The sequence below is a fragment of the Triturus cristatus genome, chromosome 4_2 (genome assembly GCF_964204655.1).
Source record: "Triturus cristatus chromosome 4_2, aTriCri1.1, whole genome shotgun sequence".
Lineage (NCBI taxonomy): Eukaryota > Metazoa > Chordata > Amphibia > Caudata > Salamandridae > Triturus > Triturus cristatus.
Genome location: NC_140586.1, coordinates 69,760,495 through 69,782,370, shown reverse-complemented (window position 1 = coordinate 69,782,370; position 21,876 = coordinate 69,760,495). Strand labels below are relative to the sequence as shown.

The following is a 21,876-nucleotide window of genomic DNA, read 5'->3' as shown; positions in this document are numbered from 1 at the left end:
GTCGCAAATCCAGAATGGGCCTGAACTCGTTCTTGTCCTTCTTGCGAACGAGGAAGAACCGAGAGTACAGACCTCTTCCCCTTTGAGACAGAGGTACCTCTTCTACCGCCTTTTTTCTCAACAAGATGTCTGCCTCCGCCTGGAGCTCTCTCAGCTGGAATCGAGAGCTGACCGGCGGAATTGCTGGAGGCGGGCTGATAAACCGAAGACTGTATCCATTGCAAACAATATTCAGCACCCACTTGTCCTGAGTAATTTTTCTCCACTCTGCTGGAAAAAATTGAATGCTTCCCCCCACTGGAGTGGGTAACGGTTGAGGGGGAAGTAACCGCTCAGGGCCGAGACCCGGCCGGGCCCTTGGTAGTGGTGGTAGCCTGCTGGCCTCCTCCACCCCTCTGGCGCTTCTGGAAGGGCTTGCGGAACTGCTGCTGTTGTTGCTGCTGCTGTCCCGAACCCTGCCCACGCCCTCTGCCCGAAGACCCGAACCGCCTTTGGAACGGGCGTTTCTTCTTCTCCGCCTTCTCCAACCCGACGGCCGTCAGGGTTTCCGCCTCCGCCTTCATGCGGGCCATCTCGTCATCCGCATGTTTCCCGAACAGGGTTTCCCCCGAGAAGGGCAGGTTGGCCACTCTTTGTTACGCCTCTGGCTTGAGGGACGTCAGTCGCAGCCACGAATGCCGCCTCTGGTGGACACCATGACAGTATGCGTGGGCGGCCAGCAAGGATACATCCGCCGCTGCGCCGATCACCTGGTTAGAAACCAGCATGCCTTCACGCACTGTCTCCAAGAAGTCCACCTTCTTGTCCCGGGGCAGCAGGTCCGCATATTGCTGCAGGGACTCCCACAGGGCACGGTCGTAACGGCCCAACAAAGCCCCTGCACTCGCCGCCTTCATGGTGGTGGCGGCGGTCCCACACACCTTCCTGCCCGCAGAGTCCAGCCAGCGGCTCTCCTTGTCCGGGGGGACCGTCGACGAAGGGGCGGTCGCATGTTGCTTCCTCGCCGCCGTCACGATGACCGAATCCGGCTTCGGGTCCACTCTCAAAAAGGTAGGGTCCGACTCCGGGGCCCTATACTTTTTCATGAGCCTGGAAGGGGCGGCCTTCGTCGTTGCGGGAGTGAGGAACAGCTCCAACGCGGGTTCCACCAGTCCTGGTACAAGAGGCAGCAGAGGGCGAGACAGATGTTTCTTATGAAGTGTCTCGAATATCACGGACGTCGTGGGTGTTGGAACCGTCACCGTGATACCCAACTTTGCTGCCCCTCTCAACAGCACCTCCTGGAAAGAGACCAAATCGTCCACCGGAGACACCCTAGTCCCCGGTGAGTCCGACAGCGTCGGGGAAAAGTCTCTGGTCGAGGAGCGCGTGTGCGACCTGGACCTGTGCCTCCTACGGCGTCGTCCTGAATCCGACGATGACCGTCCACGGCTCCATGACCTTCTCCTCCTGTGAGAACGGGAGCGCGACCTCTTCGGCCTCGGCCTGTCCGCCGGTCTAGCCGGTCCCGGCGACCGCGGGCGTCGTGGCTTCGGGGTTCCCTGCGGCGGAGTCGGGTACCTCGGAAGGGAAACTGACCGCGGGGGAACCGGCGGCGGTCCCACTGGAGTGTGTGGCGGCGACCGAGGGGGGGGGTGGCGGCGGAGGCAGTGTCCGCGGCTGTGGAGGCGGTGGAGGTGGCGGTGGTGGAGGTGGAGGCGTTGGTGGTGGTGGTGGCGGTGGTGGAGGAGTCGGAGGCGGTGGGAGGGGAGGAGGTGACGGAGGCATCCGCGGAGGCGTATATACCACAGAGTACACCGAGTCCGGTGACTCTCTCTTCCTCGACGTCGACCTTCTCCTCGACGTCGACCTTCGCCTCGACGGCGACCTTCGCCTCGACGGCGACCTTCTCCTCGATGTCGACCTTCTCCTCGACGGCGACCTGTGCCTCGACGGCGACCTGTGCCTCGACGGCGACCTGTGCCTCGACGGCGATCTCCTCGACGGCGATCTCCTCGACCTCGAGCGTCTCGACGCCGATCTCCTCTTCGGCGGCGACGTCGACCGTCTCCTCTTCATCGATGGCGAACGGAGATCTCCCCTCGACGGCGAGCGCCGACGCCGGGTCCGATCTCGACGCCGACCGCTGGACGGTGCCGAGGACGGCGTCGTCGCCGACGATGCCGATGTAGTCGACGGCGGCCTGTTCATGTCCCTCGACGCTGATCGTCGACGCCGCTTCTCCCCAGAGCCCTGGGGAGACGGCGAACAGACGGTGGTCATCCTCCTCGACGTCGACGCCCTCGACATCGACGGGGAGTGGGAGCGTTTACTGGTCTTCCTGCCCCTGGGGAGCCCCCCAGAGGCCTCAGCATGGGCCAAATCAGCCCCTCCAGACCCACCTGGTGCCTTCAGTCTTCTCTCCTCCAGAACTTGAAGCCTGATTTTCATTCTGTCCCTCAGGGTCCTGGCTGAGAACGAGTGGCAGATGGTACAGTCTTCAGGCACGTGGGACTGGGGAAGGCAACCTATACACACCTTGTGTGGATCAGTTTTAGCCTTCTTTCTACCACATTCCGGGCACTTGTCGAACAAGCCAGGCATGTTGACAGGACCAGCTACTAAGCACTTGAAAAAAGTGACATAAATTGACAAAATCTCCAATAAACCCTTGAAAAAGGGAGAGCTCAATGCTCCAGGGTCCTGCTAGCAGGAGCCGGAAAAAAGAACTGAAAGTAAATGGGACCTGCTGGGCATTCTGGGATACTGGGGAAAGTTCTGGAAACCTGGAAAGTTTTCTTAAAGGCACAGTATCCTGTTTTGAGCCACATAATGGCAGCCTATGGGGCTTGTCTGTCCACTCCTTCCTCTCTAGAGGCTTTTGTTGGTAGAGGCAGGGTTTTTTCCTATGAGGAGAAAAACTAGACATGCAGTGCTGTTTGTGGAGGTTGGTGGAATTCTAGTTGAAGTACTGGACAGTGTAGCCTGTGGGTATAGGCTGCATTATCTGTCTTTAAATTAAATTCTCTCTTAAAGGTGTATGCAGGTCTGCATGATTTGTCACCTTTTAGAGATTATTTTTTATTGCTCCGGGGTCCACGCACATGGGCGGGACTATTCACTAGATTATGACTATACACAGAGATCCCCTACTACAGAAGTAACTCTTCACATTGGATCCGTAAGCGCAACCTTATAGCCCCCTTGGCACTCCCTGGGTCCTGGATATAGTGTTCACTTCCCCCCACGTCAGTATGCACAGTATATAGATGTGCCGGTTCTCCTCCCCTGTCTATGGTGTTCCCTCCTGCACTCCGGTGCCCTTGGCCACTTCTTTTGTTCACCACAACGTATTGCTTGCGGTGTCAGTCCTGCCAGTACTACTGTTTCTTGCTGAGGCTGGCACAATCACATCTGGGTCTTCGGAGTATACCGCGGCTGCCGGCCTCTGTGCCCCGGGCCTACCGCTGATGGTCTAGCCACCCTTTCCGTTTGATCTTCACTTGTGGTGTCTAGGTGCAAGGCGGGTGGGAACGCCTCGGTACGCCTCTCTCATCTGCGGCCCAGTCGCTGTCCACTCTCGCTCCACTGTGTGAAGTCGTCACAGCCACTTTATTGTGCACTATGGCGGGCATTATAGCCCAACTCAGCCCTCCTGTTGTCTCCCTCGCCGGGGCCATGACTCCTGCGGCCTCTTCTGCTTTCTAGCACGGCTCACCTTATTTACCGCCGGGCTGATTTTCTTCAGAGGGTTTACGCGATCAAGGCGGCCGTCTCGCTCCCAGTCTAGTGTATCCGGGGGCTGGTTCCCCGGTCGCACCACGGGCGCCGGACCTTGTCCCCTGTCTAATGGCTGGTCTGGTCACCCACTCCACTTGTCAAGGGCTCGTAGTGTCTTGGCTAGCCGCAAGGGAGGGGTCACCGCGGCCCGACACCTGTGTGCCCCCCACGCATTGGGAGTGCACCGTAGGCATCACCTATCGCGTCTTCCGCTCCGTACCGTGCCTGGTGTGCTGGCCTCTGTCTTTCAGGCCCCATTTTTGCCAGAGCTCAAAACTTGCTAATGGGCTGCCGTGCATTGGCAGCACATTGTGGGCTGACCGACTCATCCCCGCAGGGGACCCTCATAAGAGGGCGGCCCCTTTAGTGTCACAGGATGGCACACTGGACAGCCTAGTGTCCGGAGACCCCTTCGGGGTCTCGCTCATCACTTCCAGCCGGGGTGGGGGACGGGGAGAGGTATAAGTTCCTCCCCCGCCCACCTGGTGGCCTCCTTGTCCCTCACCCTGATGCCGTTTGATCGCTGCCCGTCTCGCTTTTGGGATCCCCTGGAGCTGTTCTGTGGTAAGTGCGTCTCGCCTCCCCCTTTTCGGGGGCAAGGCTGCAAAGCCGGCCATTGCCGTGCGGCCGCCTTGGGAGGGCAGGACAGCTCCAGTGGGTTTAGGGTAGCGACCCCCCTCCCCATTTCATTTAAGTGTTTTCAGACCGGATAGGGGGTTGGAGGCTCTATGCCGTCTAATGCGGCTTACCCGACTCGCTGGCCAATTGCGGGGGGCGGGTCCCCTCCTCGGCCTACTTCAGCTCAGGTCCGGGCATTGGCCCGCGCGGGCCTGTTACGGGCAGAGCATAGAGCGGGCCTGATGTTTGTCCGGGGGGGAGCATCGAGGGTCGCTTGGCTTCCCCCTCGCAGCCTTATCCCGGCAGTGCCATATGCAGGGCTCCTCTCTACCCTAGCACCACGGAACCCTGGTGAGGGTACGAGAGTGGCACGGGGTGCGTTCACACGCACTCAAGCCCAGCGTTGCGGGTCATTGCTCCCGTGCAGGGTTGACACCGCAAGGGTTGAGGGCTGCGGCAGCTCCCTTGAAGTTGCGGGTCTTCGCCGAGGTTGTAAATTGCTTTAGAGGCAGCCTCTCTCTTCGTGACAGAGGGCAGTCGACAGGCAGTGAGAATCGCGCTGCGGGTGCTGCGAAGCGGCTGGCTGTTGTTAGCCTGTGTATACATGGTGCTATTTGTCGATGGCTGCGTTTCAAGGTCAGGCAATGTGCTGTTGCAGGACAACGCAGTTTAGAGCAGTCCTCCCTCGACACTGCTTCACCGGGTATGGTATCATCACATGGTAAAGGAGTCAATCTGACCCAAAAATGTGTCAGTTTTGAATTCCTTTTGGGCCGAATGGTGGGGGGGCATGACTGTTGCGAGGGAGCCGTAGGTACCGGCAGGGCGGTCGCATGGGTGATTCTGGGCAAATCACTTAACTCGCACGTGCCTGAATGGATAATGTATAAACTGCTCATGAAAGCGCTCATATTCTTGGGTCGAGTTTGCGCTGCCGACTTTTGTGCGGAAACCGGGGTTCGAGCCTTGGGGTCGCGATCACATCCGGTGATTCTGGGCAAACCACTTACTCTGCTGTGCCTGAAGGTGTAATGATAAAACGGTGCTCTTAAAGCGCTAAATACTTTTGGGTCGAGTTCGCACCATATAAACATGCAAAAAAAAAAAAAAAGCACGTGGGGGCCACTTTTGGCAGTGCAAGGTAGGCTAACATGGCTCCTTTGTAAAGGGATAACGGGTAAAGATACAGAGTCCCAGTGGGTTTCCATGAGCACACTTCCTGGCCCGGTTCCGGTGGACTCGCCGGCAGCCATTATAGGGACCATGCTGCAGGGGACGCGAGGGAGCCAGCATGGAGGGGCGCGGGTGCGGCAGGTCGGTTCGCCCCCCGCCCAGGTGCGATGCTTCATCCTGGGCAAACCGCGCTGTCCGGGCGCTCCGGGGCTGCGGCTGGCGTGTTACCGGGGCGTGGGCGGCCTGGGAGTCGAGAAATTTCTTGTGATAGCGCCTCCTGCCAGTGTAGGTGCGGCGGGTTGTTCTATAGGGTGTCTTGACCATGAGCAAGTGATTGCTACGGATGAGTGTGGGCGACAGAAGCGGACCGAGGTACGGTCGGCATTATCTAAACTGCTGTTTTCTCACACGATAGACACACAAGCCAGTTTGCAGCCCCCAGTTTATATAGGTGTTAGAGGTATTGTTATCGGCTGCTCAGTGGTGTGGCCAGGACGCTTATGGAGGGGTCAATGCTCAGGTGTGCCCCTGCACGGTATAATAAGTACTATGGGGGGGCCTAGCGATCACAGCGCATGCTACCCGAATGGCCGCGTAAACAAATTAGGCCGAGCTTGGAGCCGCGCAGTTCAGAGTCCACGGCTACATAGCGTGTATGATCTCCCAACTGGAGGCGGTGTTTTCTGCGGCCTCTTGCCACGTGGTAGACACGGGTCCCTCCACAGTAACACAGGCCTCATATCCCGCGGATTAGGCATAGCAGACCAGCGGTATGGCTTTGGCTTGCCGATTACGAGGTCTCTGTTTCTCTCCGGGTGGCGGCCCTCACGAGGGAATAGCTCGCGACCGCGTCGGGTGCACAGGCTCTCACCAGTGCCTGGGTTGGCTTGGTCGACTTGAATATGGCAGCTTACTTCGGATCGCAAGCGAAAGGGTTTTGTCACTTTTGCAGTGGGCTGCAGGTGCTGTCTCGTATGAGTCCGCACTTATAGACACGCTTCAGCAGGACTACTGGTTTCATTACGCCCTGACAACCAGTTAAGCATCCTCATCAGCGGAACAGTTCATAGTTAGTGCGGCATCCCCATATTGTCATATGCAAAATGTTGCGAGGCAAGGGGTGAAATGAGTTTGGGGTGTGACTCATTGACATCCAGTGGTGGGAATAGAATAACCACACATACAACCTTACTGGCCTGCCATAATGCGGCTGGGCAGTGGAAGAGAAGGCATCTGGTGTAAGGTACACCAGAGCCCTGATACCCACGAAGCAGAAGGTGGGGTCGAAGCATGGGGTCAGTGGGGCACCCATATGACAGAATACTCCCTTGGAGGCGAAACATGAGAGCCTTGCTTGCGTCTTAATGCCGTGGTATTACGTAGGGTACGGAAATGCTTACTCTTTTTCTTCCTAGTTGGGATACAGATTATGCAAATTATTCCGTATGATGCAATATTGGAGTCTTAAGGAAGCAGCACCGTCACGCAAGTTGCAGCACCGGCGCCCTGACAGTCTGCCACAAGGGCGCTGTCTATTTTAGAGATGAACAAATCAACAGGCATTGATTAATTCAATAGACATTGAGATTCTATTACCTGCTGCCCAAGCCATTCTCAGTGTTGGGGGCCTGGTATAGTCTGAATTGTCACACTTGCACAAGCTCAGGGTTAGTAGTTGTGAGGTTACGATGATTTGCAGCACGGCAGGAGCTAGGTGTTGGGCAAACTGAAGTGGCCGTCTGAGGTGAGTCTTGGCATATAGTTGCACGACTGTCCTGCAGCAGGATGCAGCGAGTGAGGCAGTCAGGCCTACAAGGGGCTTGGGCTTAAGAAGCTTATTTTATTGGCGACAAGGAGAAGTACACCTAGTGGCCTCAGCAAACACTTAACTGGTGACACTGCGCAAATCACTTATCTCCTTGTGCCAACCGAAAGGGTATGTGTCGTAGAATAATTTCTACTGGTGGTCACAAGTGCTCCAAGACCATTGGTTCCAGTATGTGGCTTAGTCAGCTTGGGTGTGGACTCACGATTTTTCATAATCCAACATAGCTTGGTTGACTTCAATCCATACCTATGGCCTCTGAAGCATGCGTTGCAGGTCTCCAACGGCGTCTCTTCTGGGATATCATAAACAGGCGAGGCCGAAGTAGGTTGTATACATTTCGAGCGCAATGCTTGGTGATGTCACACGCTGTCTTTGTTCACAGGCACGGGACAGCGGATGCCAGAAAGCAACAGGGCATTTACAAGAGTGTTAAATTATCTGGGTACTTGCAGTGCTCAGGCATAGGGTGGCGAAGAACAGGCAACGTCACATGATGTATGTTGGCGGGACGTGTGCTGTTAGGAACACGTTTAGGTGGTCGGATCATTGGCCGCAGCGTCCTTATTTGTATGTACTGGGAGCATTTTGTCTACGAACATGTGCTCACTTGCCAACTGCTATTCACGTGTCATTTGTATGTTTTCCCTCATGCGGATGTAATTTAACTGGGGCACCTGCGTTTCTCAGGTACGGAATATCGCAGAACATGCAGCGTCACAGGATATGTTCGGGTTCACGGACACGCTTTGGCTGCCGGATTATATGGGCGCAGCGTCCTTGCTAGGTGGAACAACCCTAGTTCCTGCATAAGGGTGACAAAGCGTTCTGTTCATAGCCATTTGTTGTCACAGGATTATACCACTGTGTTTGGGCAAAAGATTGAATTTTAATAGCACACAGGTTAGGTGTTTGATGTCACCGCAGACCGGCAGCTGTAGACGGGCAGTCTTTTTCAGCCTACATTATTCACAGGGTGCATTCAAGGTTCATGTAGGGGCCGTTAAGGTGGGGTCCTTACAGTGGTGCCTTTGCGACTGACCTGAGCAGCGGATTGTTTGGTTGTGGTGCCTTTCCTTGGAGTTGGGATGCTCGGTACAAACTTCGGCTGGTCCCGTTGGCGCTGGGGGGGGGGGGGGGTCGCTGTGGGGGCCGGGCGCTGGAGCAATCAGTTTCGTTTAATCGCATTGAGTGAAGACTTCGCTGCTTGGCCGACAAGGTCCTTGTGCCACCAGGGGTTATGTAACATGTGTACATCGCTCAAGGCTCCTCTAAGCCCGGTAATGCGCACAGAGGCAGCCTTAAACCTTGGTGGTCTTAGAGTTTCTCGTTGGGCTAATGGGGGTTATTAATGATATCAATATGTCTCCCTCATCTTCATTGTTTGATTTTGCTGGCAAGAAAGTGTCAGTCAGAGTCCTTTAATTGTCACTCATAGTTGCACTGAAATGATGAACATGTCACACATTGCAAGCTGAAACCTTGGCAGCTATGGATGGGGGCGGCTAGCTCTTGGTTGGATAGGCAACTGTGATATAATTGTGGCTTATTTATCTGATGCAAATAGAAGCATTGACTAAGCCAATAGATGGGCTTGTTGTAGGTGTAGTGCTCCTTTTGTAGTAAATATATTACATATTGGAGCATCGCTCCATCTTCATATCCAAATACATTGGCTAACCTTTTGGCACGCTGGGATACCTTAGCAAAGTCGATATGGGATATATATGCTGGGTGAGGGACGCCAGCATGGTGGCACAGCACCCGTCAGTGCAGATGACGGATGGGTCTGCAGGCTATCACCCAATTGGTGTGGTAAGTGACCACTCAGTTGGTCATCATTTCTCTGACCCCCCAGCACAAGTGCATGTCATGGGGCCAAGGTGGGAGCACTCCAGAGAGGTCCACCTTCTCTTTAGTTTTGCTGGTTTCAAAGTAGGCAGAAACTGTTCTTCTCCCCCAGTGGGCTTTAAACCGTAGAGGGTTCTTCTGGGACGTGGCATAGCTGTCCTTCTGTTTGCTTATATCAACGTGCGGTTCTAACTTAGTATTATGCCCGGGTTGCAAGGAGGGAATTTGCACGTTCTTTCACCTTTACCAGAGTCGCCTGTTTGCCCCACAGGTGTATGGCTGGATTGCAGGATTATGGGGGTGATTGGTTGTGGCTGATTTTCGGGGAAGTGGCCCCATTGGCTTGTTCCTGCATGATGCGGAGGTTTCCTCACGGTCCTTAAATTGGCACTAATGCTTTAGACCTCTATTCCATTCTACGAGTCCTCGTAGTGCCCTCACTAAGTGGGACGATATTGATAAATTGGATGCATGGCATATAGTATTGGGACGATCGCCGAACCTCAAGTGTGCCTTACAAATCCAGGTTCAGCATCATAGGATTAGTGGAGAAATTCCAGCAGATGGTATTTTGTTGACCACAAAGGCAGAATGGGTTGATATGTCACCTATGCCATTGAATCGGATGACATATGCATCTCAACAGGTGGATAGCGCATTGGGTGCTTGTGGCACATTTGATAATGGTGCAGGATAAGTATGGTTTTACTCTAGGAAACGGGGATCTTATGCCCAGGTTCTGCCTTTCTTTGCCGTCGGGAGATCTTTGAGCCTGCATTAGCCACACATACCTCCTCCAGTCTGACCCACACTAAGACCATTCAGCTCTGGCTCCACTTTGGGTCTGGCTGATACATTAAAGCCTCTAACTTGTTTAATCTCATTGGACACATGTGGGCACGTTAATGGCCATGTAGGTTGTGTCCTGGCAGGAGGGCCTGCGATTGGTTTGGCTGGTTTTACTTGAAGGGTCCAGATGTGGTCAGGCAAAAACAACAGTCTAAAACACAACAACAGGGGTTCACACGCAGTGGAGGGCCCTTGGCTAGGTGCACTGGTAATCTTTTACCTTAGACAGTATTTATTAGTGGTTATTCAGGTACTAAGGTGGGGATACATTTTGCAGTATTTACATGCCTGGAAGTACGTAGTGAGGAAGTAATAGTGCCCCCAGTTGCGCAACATGTATTTACATTTGTATAGGGTGCTTGTTAAAAGCTTCATTGGGTCCAACGAGTGCCAGGCAAACGGGGACGACTTGTACAAGAGATAAACATGAGTAGTTACTCAACACGGTGTGTTAGAAGGGATGTTGCCTAAGCAGAACTCAAACTGGCCTTAAACGCATGATGGAGACAATTAGTGACATGCCTAAAGAAGGTAAATCCTGTGTTAAAGGGATGGTATGCCAAGGGAAATAACTTACATATTTCACGGAATCCCCTCAATCCAACATGCCTAAATTAAGCAAGGAATGCCCGAGTGATTGGTTGGACCTGTTATTAGTTTTATTAAACACACCTAGTACTGCGAAGTAGTGACATTTGAACTCATATCAATGGTACTTCCAGGACACATCTCCTTCACTACACACACCGCCAGACAGCGCTGCTCTCCCCTGGAGCAAAGGGAAGCTAAACACCATATACGGCATAACGCCAATGTTAGGAAAAAAGAAAGATGGTGATGGAGTGGGGAGCGATGAATCTTGGTCTGCTAGCACAGGCAGGCTATTTCGGCAGGGACTTAGCTAAGGTTGCGGCCAGGCAGTGGTCTTGTCCAACTAATGTGATAATGTTAAGGGTTGCAAGCATACACCATGAGATGGATCCTCGAGACCATCCAGGACAGACAAAAACACCCGCCCTATAGCCAGGGAGCCAGGCATTTGCGGAGTGCCAACTAACTAGTGAGTTGCGGTGCAATAAGTTGAGGGGAACATGGGGTCTGAGCACAATTCGGCTACAATGATTGAAGAAGGATTGTTTTGGCGTTCCCACTGCTCAAGAAGGGTCAAGTATTCGTTCATGTTGTTCCCCCTCTTACACGCAGGTACACGAGGACACACGTGCTTAATGTCTCATATCCCATGACAGGATAGTCACCAAGGGGGGGAATGGCCATGGATATGCCTTGCCAGGACAGGAATAGCCACCACACTAACTGGAGCCTCTAAGGAAGATAAATGTTGGAAACACAGACTGGGGTTTGCTGGGCCCAAAACCCCTCACCAAAGCTGCGGGGGGCATCAGGCTGTCAGGTGTCTTTGAGGGACGGCCAAGGGCATTAAAGGGCCGTAGTGTGTGACACAGCATTTGCAGGGGTGCAGAAGGGTCCCAGTGGATCCACCAAAAGGACTACAGCGTGGATCACAGGTGGATAGCAGGTACCGGGCATCTGTGACCGGTCGAAGGTTCAGCAAGCAGGGTAGGCTACGTAGGCTGGCACGTCACGAAAGGGTGCAGTGTCTAATAAACAGGCACAATACACTTATTCCCTCAAACATGTTGTGACACTATTCTATGTTCGCCAGGGATCAATCGAAAAGAACTGTGAAATTGTCTGGTCAATGTGGCGAAGTAATGCACCCTAGAAGAAGACCACAAGGTGCAAATTAGCAACCAGTTGGGGACTGGTGAACTTTAGTGGTGTGACTTCACCCCCGGCTCCCGTGGCATGGAGCTCGGTCGGGGAAGGCGATGGAGCCTGCGCGCAGGAGGTTATCTGCGTTATGCGTAAATTCACTGAGCAGAGGGGATTTGGCTTCATTAGACATGGGTGCTACACGCCAAATTCACAGGGTGTTGTGAGGACGATGGGGTACATCTGTCCAGTATAAGCATGGACCTGTTCTTGCTGGATAGGGGAGAGGCCCTAGAAATAACAGGATGTAAGTAGGAATACCGGCCTTGGTGGGGGGCCCTGGCTGCGACGGTCGCCACACCCAGGGCTGTGGCGGAGTTACAGGGCGATCCAGAGGCGGAAAGGTACTCAGGGGTACCCTCTTCAGGAGCACAAAGGGTGCTGAGGCCTAATATCCCCAGGAAGTCTTTGCGGTGGACCCTGAGGTGCGACGGCGCCCCGTCTGTCCTACGGGCGGTTGGAAACCTGTACAACCGGGGGTCGCTTGAACGCTCCGCCCCTCGTAGGTGGGGGTGTGAGTAAGGAGGTGGACTGACGGTTCACCGGAAATGGGAGGGGCTATCCCCTCACCACAACCGCTAAGCACCGATTGGCTAAGGCCACGATGCAAGTTGGCCCATCAGGTGGTAGGCCGCGAGGGGCGGCTTGCCTTTGGATCGCCTGTAAGATAACCCACCATGTTGGCATATTTGGTATGCTAATAAACCTGCAGCAATTTTCTCCACCAAAAAGTTGTCTTGTCTGATTATTTATGTTACCTGTATGTTGCTGCGTGAGGGCTGGTGAGTGTGGCCGATATTGGCACTATGTCTATTGCTGGCCCCCAGTGTTCCACAACACTTCACCGGTTCCTTTAATGCGGCAGGATTGGATGGACGTACGGATGCAGGGTTATTACGGACTAGAGAGCCGGAGCTTGGCTAGAAAGCCGCCATCTCGATCGTCTCCCTGGTTACGTTCCCAGCTGTTTTATTATTGGTTTCCACAAAACAGAACAATCATTTGCAATACAATAGGTCTCGTATTTACGAGAGATTGAGCTATTAGCATTGTAAATGACAATACCTTTTATTTATGATTTGGTTTTTAAAACATAAATAAAAGGCATTGTCATTTACAATGCCAATAGCTTAAACTATGGCAAATGCAAGACCTATTGCATTCCAAATGCTTGTTTGTAAATGTGCCCCATGCCCCACTTTTACCTCAATGGCAGCCACGCTGCTTTCTTTAGGCGACCCTCATCTAAAGAAAGCTCCACGGGGAAGCAAACCAAAAGGTGGCTCGTTCGCTGAGTTGCAGCTTACTTAACAATCTAGTGAGACTGCTGTTCCAAGGAACATTGCCAAATGTGATGCCTGCGTCTCAGCTCGGGAAGCAACTTGGAAAAAACCCTGAGAAGCGGTTAATGGGCAAAGGAATGCAGACTGTCGCAAGTGGTCAGACCCACAGCTTTCTTAGCATTCTGAGAAAAAGCTCTTAGTCATGCGGTGGTACAAGCCCAGCCCTCCTCGCCCCTAAGTTCAAGGGTCTCTACTTCCTCTGGCACCAAGTGTTTTGTACTCTGTGTTTCTCGAGAGAGCCCTGGGTCGTCGCCCTTTAGAAGCGATGCCAGCAGAGGCCTTATTTACACAGACGGGCACCCAGACGGCGCGGGCTGAACCCCTGGCGGTTCCACCTCTGTGGGGCCTGCCCACAGTGCCCCGTGACGCTGCGGAGATGCCCCGTGACGGGGCACTACCAGGCCTTGGTGTCATATGTGTGCACACTGACGTCTCAGGCGGCCCAGAGTTCTGCCCCCTGGGCTCCGGGCCGAGTAGTTCTCAGAATCCAGTCTGAGAAACATCTGTCCTAGCCAGAGGAGGACGGGGGTGACGGCGAGTTCAGCCTTCTTTCAGTCCCACGCCTGTCACCGCGGCCTCGGGCGAGGATCTCCTCACCGATCACCACTCACCACCATCACTGTCTCACCACTGTTATCCTTCCTCGCGGTTCACTCCCTCGCAGTCACCTCTCAGCACCATTGTCCCTTATTCTCTTGCCACCCTCCAACCTCGCCCACTCGCCACTTTTAACCTTTAGGCCCTTTACCACCATCATCCTCTCACGCCACCACTCCTTAACACCACAGCCCCTCGCCACCGCACTTCTCACCACTTTCACTCACCCACCAGTCCTCCCTCGCAGCCCTAACACCCTCGGTCAAACCATCAGCCCTCGCCACACTCACCGCCCACATCAACCATCACCATTATCGCCCTTCACTTCCTCATCACCTCTATAGCAACCCCTTACCACAGTCCCTCTAACCAGCCTCCAGTATTCATTACCAGCCTGGCATCGCCAGTCACGTCATCACCCCCCAAAACCACTGCTTCATCACTGTTACCCCTGCCCCGGTGACCTCCATCACCTCCTGATCATTACTGAGGGGGGGGGCTGAGTGTGGGTGCTGTGTGGAGACATGTCAGGTGATGAGGTGCAAGCTGTGAATAAACAGGCACGTGGACGTGTCTGGTTTCTCAGGTTCAGTGAAGGTGCGGAGGGGTGAGTGGGTGCAAACCAGGCCTCACTGTTTGCAAAACAGACGTGTGGCGAGGTGTATGCACTACAAACAGACAACAGTGCGAGCGAAGGGAGCCCCAAACAGAGCGGTTTCTCAACCGACTAGTGTCCAGCGTACACATCTCTCATTCCCCATAGCGGCCTCACACACTTCAGTGGAGTCTGACGTGTTCCCTATTACTGGTCTCACACACTTCAGCGGAGTCTGACGTGTTCCCTATTACTGGTCTCACACACTTCAGTGGAGTCTGACGTGTTCCCTATTACTGGTCTCATACACTTCAGCGGAGTCTCTCATTACTGGCCTCACACTCTTCAATGGCGTCTCTCGTTACTGGCCTCACACCCTTCAATGGAGTCTCTCATTACTGGCCTCACACACTTCAGCGGAGTCTGACGTGTTCCCTATTACTGGTCTCATACACTTTAGCGGAGTCTCTCCTTACTGGTCTCATACACTTCAGCGGAGTCTCTCCTTACTGGCCTCACACCCTTCAATGGAGTCTCTCATTACTGGCCTCACACACTTCAGTGCAGTCTGATGTGTTCCCTATTACTGGTCTCATACACTTCAGCGGAGTCTCTCATTACTGGCCTCACACCCTTCAATGGCGTCTCTCATTACTAGCCTCACACACTTCAGTGGAGTCTGATGTGTTCCCTATTACTGGTCTCATACACTTCAGCGGAGTCTCTCCTTACTGGCCTCACACCCTTCAATGGAGTCTCTCATTACTGGCCTCACACCCTTCAATGGCGTCTCTCGTTACTGGCCTCACACCCTTCAATGGAGTCTCTCATTACTGGCCTCACACTCTTTAGTGGAGTCTGATGTGTTCCCTATTACTGGTCTCATACACTTTAGCGGAGTCTCTCCTTACTGGCCTCACACCCTTCAATGGAGTCTCTCATTACTGGCCTCACACCCTTCAATGGAGTCTCTCGTTACTGGCCTCACACCCTTCAATGGAGTCTCTCATTACTGGCCTCACACACTTCAGTGGAGTCTGATGTGTTCCCTATTACTGGTCTCATACACTTTAGCGGAGTCTCTCCTTACTGGCCTCACACCCTTCAATGGAGTCTCTCATTACTGGCCTCACACCCTTCAATGGAGTCTCTCGTTACTGGCCTCACACCCTTCAATGGAGTCTCTCATTACTGGCCTCACACACTTCAGTGGAGTCTGATGTGTTCCCTATTACTGGTCTCATACACTTCAGCGGAGTCTCTCCTTACTGGCCTCACACCCTTCAGTGGAGTTTATCATTACTGGCCTCACACCCTTCAGTGGAGTCTCTCATTACTGGCTTCACACTCTTCAATGGAGTCTCTCGTTACTGGCCTCACACCCTTCAATGGAGTCTCTCGTTACTGCCCTCACACACTTCAATGGAGTCTGACGTGTTCCCTATTACTGGTCTCATACACTTCAGCGGAGTCTCTCCTTACTGGCCTCACACCCTTCAATGGAGTCTCTCGTTACTGTCCTCACACCCTTCAATGAAGTCTCTCATTACTGGCCTCACACCCTTCAGTGGAGTCTCTCATTACTGGCCTCACACCCTTCAATGGAGTCTCTCATAACTGGCCTCACACCCTTCAATGGAGTCTCTCATTACTGGCCTCACACACTTCAGTGGAGTCTCTCCTTACTGGCATCACACCCTTCAGTGGAGTCTCTCATTACTGGCCTCACACCCTTCAATGGAGTCTCTCATAACTGGCCTTACACACTTCAGTGGAGTCTCTCATTACTGGCCTTACACGCATTACCGGCCTCACACACTTCAGTGGAGTCTCTCATTACTGGCCTCATACCCTTCAGTGGAGTCTCTCATTACTGGCCTCACACACTTCAGTGGAGTCTCTCATTACTGGCCTCACACCCTTCAGTGGAGTCTCTCATTACTGGCCTCACACCCTTCCATGGAGTCTCTCATAACTGGCCTCACACACTTCAGTGGAGTCTCTCATTACTGGCCTTACACGCATTACCGGCCTCACACACTTCAGTGGAGTCTCTCATTACTGGCCTCACACCCTTCAGTGGAGTCTCTCATTACTGGCCTCACACCCTTCAGTGGAGTCTCTCATTACTGGCCTCACACCCTTCAATGGAGTCTCTCATAACTGGCCTCACACACTTCAGTGGAGTCTCTCATTATTGGCCTTACACACATTACCGGTCTCACACACTTCAGTGGAGTCTCTCATTGCTGGCCTCACACACTTCAGTGGAGTCTCTCATTACTGGCCTCACACCCTTCAGTGGAGTTTCTCATTACTGGCCTCACACCCTTCAGTGGAGTCTCTCATTACTGGCCTCACACCCTTCAGTGGAGTCTCTCATTACTGGCCTCACACCCTTCAATGGAGTCTCTCATAACTGGCCTCACACACTTCAGTGGAGTCTCTCATTACTGGCCTTACACGCATTACCGGCCTCATACACTTCAGTGGAGTCTCTCATTACTGGCCTCACACCCTTCAATGGAGTCTCTCATTACTGGCCTATCACACTTCAGTGGAGTCTCTAATTACTGGCCTTACACACTTCAGTGGAGTCTCTCATTATTGGCCTCACACACTTCAGTGGAGTCTGGCATGTTCCCTATGACTGGCCTCACACACTTCAGTGGAGTCTCTCATTACTGGCCTCATACCCTTCAGTGGAGTCTCTCATTACTGGCCTCACACACTTCAGTGGAGTCTCTCATTACTAGCCTCACACCCTTCAATGGAGTCTCTCATTACTGACCTCATACCCTTCAGTGGAGTCTCTCATTACTGGCCACACACACTTCAGTGGAGTCTCTTGTTACTGGCCTCACACACTTCAGTGGAGTTTGACGTGTTCCCTATTACTGGCCTCACACATTTCAGTGGAGTCTCTCATTACTGGCCTCACACACTTCAGTGGAGCCTCTCATTACTGGCCTTATACCCTTTAGTGGAGTCTCTCACTTCTGGCCTTACACGCTTGAGTGGATTCTCTCATTACTGGCCTCACACACTTCAGTGGAGTCTCTCATTTCTGGCCTTGCACGCTTCAGTGGAGTCTCTCATTACTGGCCTCACACACTTCAGTGGAGTCTCTCATTACTGGCCTCACACACTTCAGTGGGGTCTCTTATTACTGACCTCACACACTTCAGTGGAGTCTGACGTGTTCCCTATGACTGGCCTCACACACTTCAGTGGAGTCTCTCATTACTGGCCTCATACCCATCAGTGAAGTCTCTCATTACTGGCCTCACACACTTCAGTGGAGTCTCTCATTACTAGCCTCACACCCTTCAATGGAGTCTCTCATTACTGACCTCATAACCTTCAGTGCAGTCTCTCATTACTGGCCACACACACTTCAGTGGAGTCTCTCGTTACTGGCCTCTCACACTTCAGTGGAGTCTGACGTGTTCCCTATTACTGACCTCACACATTTCAGTGGAGTCTCTCATTACTGGCCTCACACACTTCAGTGGAGCCTCTCATTACTGGCCTCACACACTTCAGTGGAGTCTCTCATTAATGGCTTTAGACCCTTCATTGGAGTCTCTCATTACTGGCCTCACACGCTTCAGTGGATTCTCTCATTACTGGCCTCACACGCTTCAGTGGAGTCTCTCATTACTGGCCTTACACGCTTCAGTGGAGTCTCTCATTACTGGCCTCACACACTTCAGTGGAGTCTCTCGTTACTGGCCTCGCACACTTCAGTGGAGTCTCTCATTACTGGCCTCATACCCTTCAGTGGAGTCTCACGTGTTCCCTGTCACTAGCCTTATACTCTTCAATGGTGTCTCACTTACTCACATTACTGGCCTCATACATTTCATCGGAGTCTCACACATTTCCATCACCAGCCTCGTTCACTGCAGTGGAGGCTTATTGATTTGCATACATTTATATACAAACCACAGTCCTCTGATGGAGGTTCTAGTTAATCCCGTCTCATGACCTTACCTACACAGTTAGTGCCAAGAAGCCAGTGCAACTGCAAATATCTATGAGTGTCCGGTTATAAGGGCTTATGGGGCTTAGGCCCATCTAATAATTTATTTTAGGTGCCCAAGGGTTTGGCAAGGAAACATTTTACTTTCTACAAAGGCTAGAGCTTGTACCATGCTGTCTTAGTTTTCTTGCCAATGTTTTTTTAAAGAAGAGGTCACTGCAAGGAATAAATTCAAGAGTGTCTGCGTTTAGTGTCAGCTGGGAGTGAACCTGTCCAAGCTCATTTCCGAGAGGCTGGCTTGGATTCATGGTTGGTTGTTTCTCATAGCAAAGAAAAGGAATTCTGTCTTGGTTAGAGTGAGTTTTTCGGGCACTGATTCTCCAATTCTGAGTACGCAGGTTTTGAGTAGGAGGTGTTGTGAACAGAGAAAATTTTCAGGAGTTGTTGCATTTCATCCAAGATTCCAAGCCACATCAGGCAGTTTTGGGGATTTAGAGGGTCTCATTTGCAAGAGTTGTTGATGTTTGGTGTAGTATAGAAAGTGAACCTTTGCAGGACCCTAAACAAATCCAGTGCTTGTTTTCAGTGTTGCGATAAGAGTGTGGAGGTTAAACAAATCAAAAGCTGCAGAGAAGTCAAGTAGAATTACAGGAAAAGGATTGTTTCTTTGATGACGATTAGAAGAGCATTGTTGACTACCGATAGGGTAGTGGTCTCTGTGCTCCAGCCTGGCCTGAAGCTGGATTGGAAGTCCTGAAAGAGGTTTTCTAGCTGATCTGGTTTGGATTCTAGGTTTGGAGATGAATGTGGACTGCTTTCTCAAAGATTTGGTGGTATTTGTCAAGATTGCCTGTATTCAGGGTGGGATGTTTCATAGGGGGGAGGGTCTGTCCTGCCTTGAGGCCATCGCAGAAGGTTCTATGACTGAGGCGTTGATAATGTTGAGGAGAAGCATAAGGGCACATCCAAGGAGTCGTTTCCTGATGTAAGTGGGAAGAACGTAGTCTGAGGTGGTGGTATCCTTGAGGGATCGAGGATGTCATTGATGTCTGTCTGTGGGAGCAGGTTGAAGGTTGTCCATTTAGGGGTAAATTGTGGGGGAATTGTGGTAAAGTTGTGCCTGGTGTTGTTGATATGAATTCTGATCCTGTTTATCTTCTTGGTAATCAAGTTACTGATGCAGTTGTAAGTGTAGGTTGGTTGTGGGGTTGGAAATTTGTCAGGGAATTGGATGGTACACTTGTTTGTACCCCTTTAAGAGCTGGCTGTTTATGGTGGCCTTCTGAAGAGTGGCTTTCGCTGAGGTGATGAGGAGCCTGGCGGTTGAGTAGAATAAGATACTCAAATCCTTTCTCTGTCTCTATACTTTATTCTACGCGTCCCATAAAGGAAGAAGGACTACGCTTTCGTTTAATGGCTCAATGTGTGAGGCACGTACGCCGTTTCTCTACTTGTTTCATTCAGTCCCTAAGAGGGACGCCTTCCCTTCCCGGCCCAGTGAGAAGGACTCGTTTTATTCTTATGAATTATATTCTATACGGGCTGTCTCCCGGTGAGAGGTGCCTTGCCTTCCCCTCACTGCTCCGCGTCGAGGACTTTGCGCGTTCCCCTCCAGTGCCGCTCACCTGGGGCCTGCGCCAGCGCTTCCCATGTGAAATGCGGTCCAGCAGTGACCTTTCTCAGCTCTGCTCAGGTCAGCCCTCTCCAGCCCCTCCTCCAGCCCCTCCACCCTCGCGCGCGCCTGACGCGGCCGGGCCTCTCTCCTTGGCGATGCTATCAGCCTTGAGTATTTAAAGAAAGCACAATCTCTGCACAACAAGCGCCGAGCCGGGAGTGCTTGAAGGGCACCTGGAGAGGCCAGGCGGAAGAGGCCTCCCTACCACCGGCCGGGTGAGACCCAGCCTCGGCAGGGCGAGGGCACGCCCTGGTGCACCTCTCCAGACTTGGCACGACGAGGGCACACCCCAGTGAGCCAGAGCAGTCCAGCCTTGACAGGACGAGGGCACACCCGGGTGCACCTCTGCTCCCTCGCTTGTACCTCCAGCAGCTCGTGCTGCCTGTACACCTGGTGGAGCCTCGCGGTCGTGCACCTCTCCGGCCTCCGTAGACCCAGCTCGTCCTGTGGAACGTCTCGAGCTCTAGCTTAGCATCAGCTTTCTGCGCCTCTCCAGACTCCATCATCTGGCTCGCCCTGGTAAGACACTCCACTCACTAGGTCTCCTCATTTCATTTTTTCACTCTTCATAGCCGTGGCGTAATTGGTGCAGTTCTCTAGCCTTCACAACACTAACTCAGCCTGGGCTCAACACTCTCTCCCGTTGCCCCAGATGGAACATCTTTCAGGGTGACCTTCCTTGCACTTCAACTGTGTTGAATGTGAGCACCAGTTGGCCAATTCTTGCTGTCCACCTGCAAGCACAGTTGAGGACAAGATGTCCGCGATGGAAGACAGTGAGCCAGAAAGGCCTGGCATGGGTCGAGAGGAAGCGGGGAGATCATCAGAGAGCCTGATGCAGACATTTAGACCAATGGATAGTGTGGAGCACCTGGGGAGACCGTCGGAGAGTGGAGAGTACCCGAGGAGACCAACAGAGAACAGAGAGGAAATAGAGAAACCAATGAACACCCTGGAACAACTGGAAAAGCCCATAGAGAGTCAAGATCACCCAGGAAGATCCACAGAGAGGTGGGAGCAACCGCTGAGACCTATGGACAGCCAGGAGGAACCCCTAAGCTCAACTGATTTTAAAGAGCCTGGAGGAAGTCCTGCTGAAGACCAGGAGCAGACACCGGAGACCCTCATGAATATATGTGCCCCCCGGGGCCGCACAGAGAGGATCATGGCCAAAGAGATCACCATGGTAAGTTCACTTCTCTGCATGTGTTGGGAAATGGGCTGGTAAAGTCCACGAACACAGTGCCAGACTGGTATAATGTATTTATAGTGCATACTCCACAGACCTCCTTACCATTATGCGTCCGTCGGCACAGACCCCTGGGATTAGCCCAGGATGCTTTAATTGCGCATAAGAAGAGGATGGTTGAGGATTTTCTGTGATCAGTGCGGCGGTCCTCTTTTCTATTGTAAGGCTTCAGGCCGAGACCAGAGTAAAGAGAGGAGTCCACTGCCTTTGTTGCCATACTTGCCTGGTGGTAACTAATTGTTAGGTGGAAGAGTGACGAAAACAAAGCGGCATTGGGATGGAGGACACACAGTTGAGATTTATTTTTGTGGGTGTTTGGGCTTGTTTCCCTAGAAGGTTCTGAGCGTTTGGGGGTGGGGCAGGAGAAATGTTGCTCAGTGGGGTCAAAGGTTTCATTTTGCCAAATAAGGACACTGTGGAAAGATGGCTATGTCCTCAAACACACTGTCACGGGCCTTCATCTTAACAAGTACGATTATTTGACAATTGTACTGCTTGTGGAGGGATGTTGGTTCTAGTTGACAGATGTGCAGCAAGTGGAGGAATGTTAATGACTCTGATAG

General features: G+C 52.7%; 1 protein-coding gene across 3 annotated transcripts in view; it reads left to right on the top strand.

Annotated features, from left to right (window-relative positions):
• Positions 1 to 21,876, top strand: part of RGL3 (ral guanine nucleotide dissociation stimulator like 3) — a 378,735-nt gene that overhangs the window by 100,129 nt on the left and 256,730 nt on the right. For 2 of the 3 annotated variants that reach the window (XM_085600548.1, XM_085600546.1), the window contains exon 1: positions 20,359 to 21,250. The exons of the other annotated variant lie outside the window; for it this stretch is intronic. In XM_085600548.1, coding sequence (XP_085456674.1) covers positions 20,822 to 21,250 — 429 coding nt within the window. In that variant the 5' untranslated portion in view covers positions 20,359 to 20,821. Of the gene's footprint in view, positions 1 to 20,358; positions 21,251 to 21,876 lie in introns of those variants that run through there. 3 annotated transcript variants of the gene reach the window in all.